Below are 13,753 nucleotides of genomic sequence, written 5' to 3' on the forward strand. Positions count from 1 at the left end.
TCCCAGCCCCTCAGCTCTAACCACTACACCACACTGCCTCCCTCCCAGCCCCTCCGCTCTCACCACTACACCACACTGCCTCCCTCCCAGCCCCCCTCCACTACACCACACCCTCCCTCCCAGCCTAACCACTACACCACACTGCCTCCCTCCCAGCCCCTCCGCTCTCACCACTACACCACACTGCCTCCCTCCCAGCCCCTCCGCTCTCACCACCACACCACACTGCCTCCCTCCCAGCTCCCTCCCAGCTCCCGCGAGCGAGGTGTTGTGTGGTGTGACGAGGGAGGGTCGGGAGGCGAGAGTGGTGATGTGGTGTGACGGAGGGAGGGTCGGGGAGGCGAGAGTGGTTGATGTGGTGTGACGGAGGGAGGGTCGGGGAGCGAGAGTGGTCCACACTGGAGCTCTCACCACTACACCACCTGCCTCCTCCCAGCTCTCACCACTACACCACACTGCCTCCCTCCCAGCCCCTCCACTCTCTCCACTAGACCACACTGCCTCCCTCCCAGCCCCTCCGCTCTCCACTACACCACACTGCCTCCCTCCCAGCCCCTCCGCTCTCTCACCACTACACCACACTGCCTCCCTCCCAGCCCCTCCACTCTCACCACTAGACCACACTGCCTCCCTCCCAGCCCCTCCGCTCTCTCCACTACACCACACTGCCTCCCTCCCAGCCCCTCCGCTCTCTCCACTAGACCACACTGCCTCCCTCCCAGCCCCTCCACTCTAACCACTAGACCACACTGCCTCCCTCCCAGCCCCTCCACTCTCTCCACTAGACCACACTGCCTCCCTCCCAGCCCCTCCGCTCTCACCACTACACCACACTGCCTCCCTCCCAGCCCCTCCGCTCACCACTACACCACACTGCCTCCCTCCCAGCCCCTCCAGCTCTCACCACTACACCACACTGCCTCCCTCCCAGTCCCCCCTCTCAGCTCTCTCCACTACACCACACTGCCTCCCTCCCAGCTCCCTCCGCTCTCTCCACTACACCACACTGCCTCCCTCCCAGCCCCTCCGCTCTCACCACTACACCACACTGCCTCCCTCCCAGCCCCTCAGCTCTCAACCACTACACCACACTGCCTCCCTCCCAGCCCCTCCGGTGGGTGATGTGGTGAGGGAGAGTGGGAGGTCGGGGAGGCGAGAGTAGTGATGTGGTGTGACGGAGGGAGGGTCGGGGAGGCGAGAGGTGATGTGGTGTGACGAGGAGGGAGGGGAGGCGAGAGAGGGTGATGTGGTGTGACGTGGGAGGGTCGGGGAGAGAGATAGTGGTGTGACGGAGGGAGGGTCGGGAGGCGAGAGTGGTGATGTTGTGTGTAGCGGAGGGAGGGTCGGGGGAGCGAGAGTGGTGATGTGGTCACACTGCCTCCCTACACCACACTGCCTCCCTCCCAGCTCCTCCGCTCTCTCACTACACCACACTGCCTCCCTCCCAGCCCCTCCGCTCCACTACACCACACTGCCTCCCTCCCAGCCCCTCCGCTCTCACCACTACACCACACTGCCTCCCTCCCAGCCCCTCCGCTCTCTCCACTACACCACACTGCCTCCCTCCCAGCCCCTCCGCTCTCACCACTACACCTCCCACTGCCTCCCTCCCAGCCCCTCCGCTCTCACCACTAGCCCCTCCGCTCTCTCCACCACACTGCCTCCCTCCCAGCCCCTCCGCTCTCTCCACTACACCACACTGCCTCCCTCCCAGCCCCTCCGCTCTCACCACTACACCACACTGCCTCCCTCCCAGCCCCTCCGCTCTCACCACTACACCACACTGCCTCCCTCCCAGCCCCTCCAGCTCTCACCACTACACCACACTGCCTCCCTCCCAGCCCCTCCGCTCTCACCACTACACCACACTGCCTCCCTCCCAGCCCCTCCGCTCTCACCACTACACCACACTGCCTCCCTCCCTCCGCTCTCTCCACTACACCACACTGCCTCCCTCCCAGCCCCTCCGCTCTCACCACTACACCACACTGCCTCCCTCCCAGCCCCTCCGCTCTCACCACTACACCACACTGCCTCCCTCCCAGCCCCTCCGCTCTCACCACTACACCACACTGCCTCCCTCCCACCCCCCTCCCGCTCTCCACTACACCACACTGCCTCCCTTCCACTCACCACTACACCACACTGCCTCCCTCCCAGCCTCCCTCAGCTCTCTCCACTACACCACACTGCCTCCCTCCCAGCCCCTCAGCTCTAACCACTACACCCACTGCCTCCCTCCCACTCCACACTGCCTCCCTCCCCCAGCCCCTCCGCTCTCTCCACTACACCACACTGCCTCCCTCCCAGCCCCTCCGCTCTCACCACTACACCACACTGCCTCCCTCCCAGCCTCCCCTCCCAGCCCCTCCGCTCTCACCACTACACCACACTGCCTCCCTCCCAGCTCTCACCCTCACTGCCTCCCTCTCTCCACTACACCACACTGCCTCCCTCCCAGCCCCTCCGCTCTCACCACTACACCACACTGCCTCCCTCCCAGCCCCTCCGCTCTCACCACTACACCACACTGCCTCCCTCCCAGCCCCTCAGCTCTAAGCTCTGTAGTCCTAACTGAGCTCACCTTCAGGATGCAGATGGCTGCCAGGGTGATGCGCACTCCAGAGGGGGGGTTCTGCATGGTCTTCAGCAGGGTGATGTCACTGGCCTTCAGAGTGTCCAGGGCGGTGATGGCGGCGTTGAGGGCCGGCATGGCGATGCTCAGCTTCTGCTCGCATTCCTCCTGTGAGACAGGCAGAGGCCCAAAGTGTGAGGGGGTCAGTGTACACTCACAGTGCGAGGGGGTCAGTGTACAGTGACAGTGCGAGGGGGTCAGTGTACACTCACAGTGCGAGGGCAGGTCAGTGTACACTCACAGTGCGAGGGGATCAGTGTACACTCACAGTGCGAGGGGGTCAGTGTACACTCACAGTGCGAGGGGGTCAGTGTACACTCACAGTGCGAGTGGGTCAGTGTACACTCACAGTGCGAGTGGGTCAGTGTACACTCACAGTGCGAGTGGGTCAGTGTACACTCACAGTGCGAGTGGGTCAGTGTACACTCACAGTGCGAGTGGGTCAGTGTACACTCACAGTGCGAGGGGGTCAGTGTACACTCACAGTGCGAGGGGGTCAGTGTACACTCACAGTGCGAGGGGGTCAGTGTACACTCACAGTGCGAGTGGGTCAGTGTACACTCACAGTGCGAGTGGGTCAGTGTACACTCACAGTGCGAGTGGGTCAGTGTACACTCACAGTGCGAGGGGGTCAGTGTACACTCACAGTGCGAGGGGGTCAGTGTACACTCACAGTGCGAGGGGGTCAGTGTACACTCACAGTGCGAGGGGGTCAGTGTACACTCACAGTGCGAGGGGGTCAGTGTACACTCACAGTGCGAGGGGGTCAGTGTACACTGACAGTGCGAGGGGGTCAGTGTACACTCACAGTGTGAGGGGGTCAGTGTACACTCACAGTGCGAGGGGGGGGTCAGTGTACACTCACAGTGCGAGGGGGTCAGTGTACAGTGACAGTGAGAGGTGGTCAGTGTACACTGACAGTGCGAGGGGGTCAGTGTACAGTGACAGTGCGAGGTGGTCAGTGTACAGTGACAGTGTGAGGGGGTCAGTGTACACTCACAGTGCGGGGGGGTCAGTGTACAGTGACAGTGCAAGGGGGTCAGTGTACACTCACAGTGTGGATTGTAAACCCTGCTATGACAGTAAGAGTGTACCGCAAGTATCAAATACTGCATTCACAATGCACTGGACTGACACGACAAGAACAAAGTCCCCGACAGGCTTCTTGGCACAGCCACCTCTCAAAAATGTTCCCTCCGTTAGGAGGGAATGCTCACCAAATTCCTTCTCACACCCTCATGTGATACCTGTGAGAAAGGGTGTGGCAGACAGTGTAGGGTAGAGAGAAGGGTATCCTTCCTGTCCGAGGTGTCCCACCCTGTCAGTATGGCTGTACCTTGATGGCCTTTGCCTCTTGCGCCGCCCTGTTGGCTGTGGCCTCGTCTGCCTCCACCTCTCTCTTCACCACCCCCACCTCCAGGGTCTCGTCGGCGATGACTGTCAGCAGCTCGGCCGTCTCCTTGCTGCGCTCCATCAGCAGGGGCTTCAGCTCCCGCAGCTCCTCCTGCATCAGCGCGATCTGAAAAGCACAAGGGTGCAGTTACACCCCCAGTACTGCAACGCTACTGGAGTCACAGTGCTGGCACTGACACCCTATACAGGTACACCACAGCTCTTATTGAACTGCATCTCACCTGTGCTGCGGCAAAGTCCAGCTTGTCCAGCCCCACCAGGTAGCGGTTCTTGCTGGTCAGCAGCTCCAGGCGCTTGCTCTCCAGAAGGCTCTTGAAAGTCTTGATGAGCTCCAGGTAGGAGGTGGGCGTGACGTAGGTCCTCCTCTGGAGAGACTCAAAGAATCTGCAGACAGCAGCGTTAACAGAGACCCTGATAACTGTGTGAGTCAGTCTGTGTGTGTGTGTGCGTGTGTGTGTGTGAGTGTGTGTGTGCAATGCACTGCGCTTTAGAACCATGATCAAAGCTCATCATTAACAGAGATCCTGATTGCTATGTGTGTGTGTGTGCAATGCATTGAACTGAAGAAACCTCTGCAGAACCATGAGTAAAGCACAGCATTGGCAACACATTGTCTTGGAACAAAAATTCAGCACAGTAGCACATTGTCATACCATTTGTATTGCAAAACATGTACAGCTGTGGTAACATCTGGCCAATGGCTTATACCAACTTGCTTTCATTGCTCCACATCAAATGTCATCACCATGTGAAAAGACTGAAATTGGAAACATTGCGATCAGCTACACTATATCAGCATGAGTGCAGATCTGTAGCAGACTGTGAAATTGTAAATCATTACTGTAGCATTAGAGGGGGTAACGGGTACCTCTGAGACAGTGTCACCACACTCTGATGGAAGTGCTTGCACATGAAGACAGATGCACTCCTGACTTCCTGTGACATCTCCACGTCGTCCAGGAAGTGATATGCAACCTTCTCCAGGGCGTCCTCAGGCCACGCCTGCCGGGGGACACAGGAAGAGAAAAGGAGGAGAAAAAAGAAAAGGAGAGGAAAAGAAAAACCTGTGTATAACAACCACTCAACAGACAGGAATATACTGCATATCATCAGAGCTGTCATACTGACCACGCAGCACCCAAAACACACGCCTATTGAACAGCAAGAGGAAGCTGGCACTCAACAGACAGGAATATACTGCATATCATCAGAGCTGTCATACTGACCACGCAGCACCCAAAACACACGCCTATTGAACAGCAAGAGGAAGCTGGCACTCAACAGACAGGAATATACTGCATATCATCAGAGCTGTCATACTGACCACACAGCACCCAAAACACACGCCTATTGAACAGCAAGAGGAAGCTGGCACTGAGGAGCCACTGGGACAGTGGCAGAGGTCATAATGTGCATTATAAAGCACAGACGATGGTGTAGGTGGTCACCCGGTAAAGAGAGAGAGATAGGCGGCCCCACCTGGAACCAGTCGATGGTGCAGCAGGTGAGCAGCGCGGGGAAGCAGCGCAGGCGGTTCCGGAATGCCTCTCCGATGGGGCTGAAGGCCAGGGCCATGTGCAGGTTGCTGCGGATGAGCTGAGTGAAGAGACTGTACAGGCTGGCTGGAGAGACAGAGCCACGAGAATCCTCAACTGGGGAAAGCTGCTGCATCTACAGAGAGAGAGAGGGGGAGGGAGAGAGAGACCCTCTCCCCGCCCTTCCCTCTCTGAATGGGGAACTTCCCCTTCCCTCTGGAGGGGTACTCCCCTCCCCCTCCCCCTCCCTCTCTCTTGGGGGAGGGGGGAGGGGAGAGAGGAGGGAGAGAGACACAGAGGGAGGGAGAGAGACACGGAGGGAGGGAGAGGGTGGGGTTCATGAATAAAGACACACTTAAACAACAGCAGGGGTGCTAACCTGATATAATATAATTAATAAAATTCTAGTTAATATCTGTAACTATAAATACAAAGTGCTCCCACCCCAGAGGTAACTGCAAGTCAGTAATTCCTTCCCACTGGGTCACCCAAGTTGAGCAGCTGTCATGCAGACACTGAACGATCAGTGCTTAGGTATGAAAATAATCAAGTAACAGAGTCTGCTTACCCAGTGAACATTTACACTCTCCCGGCTTTAGTAAACACAAGCCTAAGGCAAATGCTTGTGCTGGCCTAGTGTAATCATATCCTAGGAGATGCTGCACAACTACTGAAGTTCATTCAGTAATTCATGCAGGCAAGGATATTTGTACCTTTGTAGAAAGAGCACATGTTATGAGCTGAGCGATTAGGAGTATATTTAAATGGTTTGGGTCTGATTTGTGCTCCTGCTGTGTAACTAACAAGCAGCTGAAAGGAGCCCGAGCACGGCGTGATAGGAAACGTGTCACACTGTGATCCTGGAAGCAGACCGGTTCTATTCGGACTGAGCGGAACAGAATTACCTTCTCAATGATCTCCAGCCACTCCTCCTTATCAAACAGGTTGGGGATGTCGCCCGAGTTCAGGATCGTGTTGATGTCCTCCAAGAAAGACTCGTCCTGTAAGAGAGAAGGGGGGGGGGGGGCAAGGTGAATACAGAGAGAGGGGGGCAAGGTGAATACAGAGAGAGAGGGGGCAAGGTGAATACAGAGAGAGAGGGGGGCAAGGTGAATACAGAGAGAGAGGGGGCAAGGTGAATACAGAGAGAGGGGGGGCAAGGTGAATACAGAGAGAGAGGGGGCAAGGTGAATACAGAGAGAGAGGGGGCAAGGTGAATACAGAGAGAGAGGGGGCAAGGTGAATACAGAGAGAGAGGGGGGCAAGGTGAATACAGAGAGAGAGGGGGCAAGGTGAATACAGAGAGAGAGGGGGCAAGGTGAATACAGAGAGAGAGGGGGCAAGGTGAATACAGAGAGAGAGGGGGGCAAGGTGAATACAGAGAGAGAGGGGGGCAAGGTGAATACAGAGAGAGAGGGGGCAAGGTGAATACAGAGAGAGAGGGGGCAAGGTGAATACAGAGAGAGAGGGGGCAAGGTGAATACAGAGAGAGAGGGGGCAAGGTGAATACAGAGAGAGAGGGGGCAAGGTGAATACAGAGAGAGAGGGGGCAAGGTGAATACAGAGAGAGAGGGAGCAAGGTGAATACAGAGAGAGAGGGGGCAAGGTGAATACAGAGAGAGAGGGGGCAAGGTGAATACAGAGAGAGAGGGGGCAAGGTGAATACAGAGAGAGAGGGGGCAAGGTGAATACAGAGAGAGAGGGGGCAAGGTGAATACAGAGAGAGGGGGCAAGGTGAATACAGAGAGAGAGGGGGGCAAGGTGAATACAGAGAGAGGGGGGCAAGGTGAATACAGAGAGAGAGGAAGGGCAAGGTGAATACAGAGAGAGGGGGGCAAGGTGAATACAGAGAGAGAGGGGGCAAGGTGAATACAGAGAGAGAGGGGGGCAAGGTGAATACAGAGAGAGGGGGGCAAGGTGAATACAGAGAGAGAGGGGGCAAGGTGAATACAGAGAGAGAGGGAGAGAATACAGAGAGAGAGGGGGCAAGGTGAATACAGAGAGAGAGGGGGCAAGGTGAATACAGAGAGAGAGGGGGGCAAGGTGAATACAGAGAGAGAGGGAGGCAAGGTGAATACAGAGAGAGGGGGGGCAAGGTGAATACAGAGAGAGAGGGGGGCAAGGTGAATACAGAGAGAGAGGGGGCAAGGTGAATACAGAGAGAGAGGGGGGCAAGGTGAATACAGAGAGAGAGGGGGCAAGGTGAATACAGAGAGAGAGGGGGGCAAGGTGAATACAGAGAGAGAGGGGAGCAAGGTGAATACAGAGAGAGAGGGGAGCAAGGTGAATACAGAGAGAGAGGGGAATACAGAGAGAGAGGGGAGCAAGGTGAATACAGAGAGAGAGGGGGGCAAGGTGAATACAGAGAGAGAGGCAAGGTGAATACAGAGAGAGAGGGGGCAAGGTGAATACAGAGAGAGAGGGGGCAAGGTGAATACAGAGAGAGAGGGGGCAAGGTGAATACAGAGAGAGAGGAAGGGCAAGGTGAATACAGAGAGAGAGGGGGCAAGGTGAATACAGAGAGAGAGGGGGCAAGGTGAATACAGAGAGAGAGGAAGGGCAAGGTGAATACAGAGAGAGAGGAAGGGCAAGGTGAATACAGAGAGAGAGGAGAGGGCAAGGTGAATACAGAGAGAGAGGGGGCAAGGTGAATACAGAGAGGTGAATACAGAGAGAGAGGGGGCAAGGTGAATACAGAGAGAGGGGGGGCAAGGTGAATACAGAGAGAGAGGGAATACAGAGAGAGAGGGGGCAAGGTGAATACAGAGAGAGAGGGGGCAAGGTGAATACAGAGAGAGAGGGGGCAAGGTGAATACAGAGAGAGGGGGGCAAGGTGAATACAGAGAGAGGGGGAGAGGTGAATACAGAGAGAGAGGGGGCAAGGTGAATACAGAGAGAGAGGGGGCAAGGTGAATACAGAGAGAGAGGGGGCAAGGTGAATACAGAGAGAGAGGCAAGGTGAATACAGAGAGAGAGGAAGGGCAAGGTGAATACAGAGAGAGAGGGGGCAAGGTGAATACAGAGAGAGGGTGGGCAAGGTGAATACAGAGAGAGAGCAAGGTGAATACAGAGGAGGGGGCAAGGTGAATACAGAGAGAGAGGGGGGGGCAATACAGAGAGAGAGGGGGCAAGGTGAATACAGAGAGAGAGGGGGCAAGGTGAATACAGAGAGGGGGGGCAAGGTGAATACAGAGAGAGAGGGGGCAAGGTGAATACAGAGAGGGGAAGGGCAAGGTGAATACAGAGAGAGAGGGGGCAAGGTGAATACAGAGAGAGAGGAAGGGCAAGGTGAATACAGAGAGAGAGGGGGCAAGGTGAATACAGAGAGAGAGGAAGGGCAAGGTGAATACAGAGAGAGAGGGGGCAAGGTGAATACAGAGAGAGAGGGGGCAAGGTGAATACAGAGAGAGAGGGAGAGGTGAATACAGAGAGAGAGGGGGCAAGGTGAATACAGAGAGAGAGGAAGGGCAAGGTGAATACAGAGAGAGAGGAAGGGCAAGGTGAATACAGAGAGAGAGGGGGGCAAGGTGAATACAGAGAGAGAGGGGGCAGAGAGAGAGGGGGCAATACAGAGAGAGAGGAAGGGCAAGGTGAATACAGAGAGAGAGGGGGCAAGGTGAATACAGAGAGAGAGGGGGCAAGGTGAATACAGAGAGAGGGCAAGGGAATACAGCAAGGTGAATATACAGAGAGAGCAAGGTGAATACAGAGAGAGAGGGGGCAAGGTGAATACAGAGAGAGAGGGGGCAAGGTGAATACAGAGAGAGAGGGGGGCAAGGTGAATACAGAGAGAGAGGGAGCAAGGTGAATACAGAGAGAGTGAATACAGAGAGAGAGGGGGCAAGGTGAATACAGAGAGAGAGGGGGCAAGGTGAATACAGAGAGAGAGGAAGGGCAAGGTGAATACAGAGAGAGAGGAAGGGCAAGGTGAATACAGAGAGAGAGGAAGGGCAAGGTGAATACAGAGAGAGAGGGGGCAAGGTGAATACAGAGAGAGAGGGGGCAAGGTGAATACAGAGAGAGAGGGGGCAAGGTGAATACAGAGAGAGAGGAAGGGCAAGGTGAATACAGAATACAGAGAGAGAGGGGGCAAGGTGAATACAGAGAGAGAGGGGGCAAGGTGAATACAGAGAGGGGGGGGGCAAGGTGAATACAGAGAGAGAGGGGGGCAAGGTGAATACAGAGAGGGGGGGGGCAAGGTGAATACAGGACAATCTCACCTGGAAGAGAGAGAGAAGGGGGCAAGGTGAAGACAGGACAGTCTCACCTGGAAGAGAGAGAGAAGGGGGCAAGGTGAATACAGGACAGTCTCACCTGGAAGAGACAGAGTGAGATAGGGGGAAAGGTGAATACAGGACAGTCTCGCATACAGGCTCCCTTCCTGTTCCTGTTGTGTCTGCAATCACTTCCTCTGACCTTGATCTGGTGGTCTGCGAACAGGAAGACAGTGGGGGTGCCATTCTGCCCCACCCCCCTCAGCACATGCCTCAGATCCTCCCTCCATTCGCTCACAGAGTACGACCTCTGAACTTTCACCTGGAACAGCTCCAGCTCTGCCATGAAGGCAGCCAGTCGCGTGACAGACTGCCGTCCGCTCCCTCCGATACCTGAGAGACAGCAGTGTGAACACAAAGAAACAATAACTTTGCAGACTGTCACCGACACAGGAGAAAGCAGGTGTCTATCTCCTCATCCCTCCCCCTGTGTCTCCCTTTCTCACCTATGAGAAGTGCGTGTCCGCCCGGCTGTTTGAAGACCCTGCTGAGTCGAGAGATGTGCTCGATGGCAAACTGGAACATAACCAGGTTCATGGGAGCCTTGCTCAGGACGTTGAACTCCTCCAGGTAGCGCTCCATAGTCTGCAGGGAGAGAGAGGAGTAGCAAGCACACAGACTCTTCTCACCGGTGCATTGGCGTGATAGCGGGCACCGATAAGGGTGCAGTTTTGGGTCATCTGTTATCAGACGTACTGAACACAAGAACAGGATAAACCTTAACATGCGCTTCCGTGAGCTATGCAGGTCCCAGATGTGCAGTTTGGAAAGAAACTTGTTTTCATTGTAAAAAGAACACGTGGTACTACACTGGGTTAGAGCATTCTAAGTTATATTCCTTACTCTCAGTAACCCTATAATCTGGTTGGTTAATGTCAGGAGAGAAACCATTGCAAGGGTGGGGAAGCTTCATTAAACAGAACCCTGTCTGTGTCTCATTCACGTTGTGTTTCTTCTCCTCGGAGAGCAGCAGACCTGTTTCAGCTGGCTGCTGTCCTGGATCTCGTCGTAATGTCGGGGGGCTCCCTCGGTGTTGCGAGGGCTCAGGTAATCCCCGAAAAACAGACCCCTCATGTCCTCCTCCTGGACATCCCGGCCAATCACCATGTGACCAAACAGGCTGGGCATCTTCTCCTTGAACTGGCTCTGCACCACCCCCTGCAGGTCAAACACACACACACAGCGCCATTCACAAGAGGGACAGATTCGCAGAGACAAAAACAACTTCAGGTTAGTTACAAGCCCTAAAAGTGAGTCTAGGGTGTGTTTTTATCCTTTCTGAAAAGATTGTGCTAATGTGAGATTTGGATTAAATAACTTTGAGAATCTAGCCTTAACCCACAAGCTTCAATAATCAAAATATACTCTGTTGAGGAAAATACATTGGGGCACTTTCCCATGAAGAGTATTTGACTGGATCTGAATCATAAGCGCTACAATGTCAATTTAACCTGATGAATAAAACATAACCCAGGACTGCATTTAAAGATCCAGGTGGGTACTTTAGATCTGCAGAGAGTCAGGGTTTATATTTCATTTGATTATTTTATTTGAACTTGTTAAAACCTCACAAACAGGATGTGTATAAATGCTGGAAGTCACAATTGCAAAAAGTTATTAAGTGTAAGTAACCCTCCCTCCATCCTGGCTGCCTCTGACCTTAACGAGCTGGAAGAAGAGCTTCCTGTCCTTGTCGTCGACCAGGCGGTCAGCGAAGACGCGGTGCACCTCATGGATCCAGAGCCGCATAAGCTTGTGGACGCCATCGCTCCCCTCGGGCAGCACCTCTGATGGGAGCAGGAGCAGACCCTGCAGGTGGAGACATAGAGCATTCCCCTGACTGCCTGCTCACTGTGAGTGGAGCTGCAGACCCTACAGGGGGAGACACAGAGCATTCCCCTGACTGCCTGCTCACTGTGAGTGGAGCTGCAGACCCTACAGGGGGAGACACAGAGCATTCCCCTGACTGCCTGCTCACTGTGAGTGGAGCTGCAGACCCTACAGGGGGAGACACAGAGCATTCCCCTGACTGCCTGCTCACTGTGAGTGGAGCTGCAGACCCTACAGGGGGAGACACAGAGCATTCCCCTGACTGTCTGCTCACTGTGAGTGGAGCTGCAGACCCTACAGGGGGAGACACAGAGCATTCCCCTGACTGCCTGCTCACTGTGAGTGGAGCTGCAGACCCTACAGGGGGAGACACAGAGCATTCCCCTGACTGCCTGCTCACTGTGAGTGGAGCTGCAGACCCTACAGGGGGAGACACAGAGCATTCCCCTGACTGTCTGCTCACTGTGAGTGGAGCTGCAGACCCTACAGGGGGAGACACAGAGCATTCCCCTGACTGTCTGCTCACTGTGAGTGGAGCTGCAGACCCTACAGGGGGAGACACAGAGCATTCCCCTGACTGTCTGCTCACTGTGAGTGGAGCTGCAGACCCTACAGGGGGAGACACAGAGCATTCCCCTGACTGCCTGCTCACTGTGAGCGGAGCTGCATACCCTACAGGGGGAGACACAGAGCATTCCCCTGACTGCCTGCTCACTGTGAGTGGAGCTACTGTGCAGGGTGTAAGGTTCTCATACCTGTATGACTCTGGAGAAGTCCCTCAGGTTGAAGGTGTAGTGTGATTTGGAGGGGGTGGGGAGGAAGTTCAGTACAGTCTGTGTGTACACCTCGGTAGTAGCCCAGACTAAGATCTGAAACAAGAACACAACCAGTGGAATGCAGCTACATCAGAGCAGCACAGCAGGTTCTGAAAGTTCACCGCTGTATTTTTTTTCCACAGTGTTTTTGTTGTTTTCCCATGCTTTTCCCATGGTTATACCATGTATCTAGCATAGTTTATCCTGGTTTGCAAAGTTTATTAATACCTTGATGTTCTTTACCATACTTTGATGTTCTTTACAATGCTTGCCTACGCTATACCATGCTTTCACTGTGCTTTATTACTCTTCGTTATGCTTTCATTATGGGGACACTTTTGTAAGGGCTGTTTATTTTCAGCAGAACTGCAACTTCTAAACCACCACTGTCCAATCCTCTTGGCTGAAAGAGACATTGTGATGACCCAAAAATGACAAAGGAATAAAAAAAAGTTAGAGTTGGAGTACACTGTGCTATCTTTGTGCTCATTATTCCAGTTCACTGGTTAAACATTTGTTTTGCACTTTGACTTTAATCAAAAACCACTGCATGGCCACCTCTACTGCCATATTGTGGCTATTATCTTAGTTTAGTGAAACTGAAGGGTTAGATTAGGAAGTTAGGTTAGGGAGTATTGGGGTGAGGTCAGGGAGTATTGGGGTGAGGTCAGGGAGTATTGGGGAGTTAGGTCAGGGAGTATTGGGGAGTTAGGCCAGGGAGTATTGGGGAGTTAGGTCAGGGAGTATTGGAGTGTTAGGTCAGGGAGTATTGGGGTGAGGTCAGGGAGTATTGGGGTGTTAGGTCAGGGAGTATTGGGGTGTTAGGTCAGGGAGTATTGGGGAGTTAGGTCAGGGAGTATTGGGGAGTTAGGTCAGGGAGTATTGGGGAGTTAGATCAGGGAGTATTGGGTGAGGTCAGGGAGTATTGGGGAGTTAGGCCAGGGAGTACTGGGGAGTTAGGTCAGGGAGTATTGGGGTGAGGTCAGGGAGTATTGGGGGGTTAGGTCAGGGAGTATTGGGGTGAGGTCAGGGAGTATTGGGGTGTTAGGTCAGGGAGTATTGGGGTGTTAGGTCAGGGAGTATTGGGGTGTTAGGTCAGGGAGTATTGGGGGGTGAGGTCAGGGAGTATTGGGGTGTTAGGTCAGGGAGTATTGGGGAGTTAGGTCAGGGAGTATTGGGGTGAGGTCAGAGAGTATTGGGCAGTTAGGTCAGGGGGTATTGGGGAGTTAGGTCAGGGAGTATTGGGGAGTT

At 54.6% G+C, this 13,753-nt stretch overlaps 1 protein-coding gene across 2 annotated transcripts in view; it reads right to left on the bottom strand.

Moving 5' to 3' along the window:
- LOC121318020 (dynein heavy chain 3, axonemal-like) overlaps positions 1 to 13,753 on the bottom strand; it is a 222,943-nt gene that overhangs the window by 38,136 nt on the left and 171,054 nt on the right. For both annotated transcript variants that reach the window (XM_041254203.1, XM_041254202.1), the window contains exons 45-55: positions 12,443 to 12,556; positions 11,517 to 11,666; positions 10,833 to 11,015; positions 10,304 to 10,442; positions 10,000 to 10,190; positions 6,489 to 6,584; positions 5,528 to 5,719; positions 4,917 to 5,050; positions 4,270 to 4,432; positions 3,972 to 4,154; positions 2,585 to 2,743 (exon numbers count right to left, since the gene is read on the bottom strand). In XM_041254203.1, the coding sequence (XP_041110137.1) occupies positions 2,585 to 2,743; positions 3,972 to 4,154; positions 4,270 to 4,432; positions 4,917 to 5,050; positions 5,528 to 5,719; positions 6,489 to 6,584; positions 10,000 to 10,190; positions 10,304 to 10,442; positions 10,833 to 11,015; positions 11,517 to 11,666; positions 12,443 to 12,556 (1,704 nt within the window). The remainder of the gene's footprint in view (positions 1 to 2,584; positions 2,744 to 3,971; positions 4,155 to 4,269; positions 4,433 to 4,916; positions 5,051 to 5,527; positions 5,720 to 6,488; positions 6,585 to 9,999; positions 10,191 to 10,303; positions 10,443 to 10,832; positions 11,016 to 11,516; positions 11,667 to 12,442; positions 12,557 to 13,753) is intronic.

Source organism: Polyodon spathula, chromosome 7 (genome assembly GCF_017654505.1).
Source record: "Polyodon spathula isolate WHYD16114869_AA chromosome 7, ASM1765450v1, whole genome shotgun sequence".
NCBI lineage: Eukaryota > Metazoa > Chordata > Actinopteri > Acipenseriformes > Polyodontidae > Polyodon > Polyodon spathula.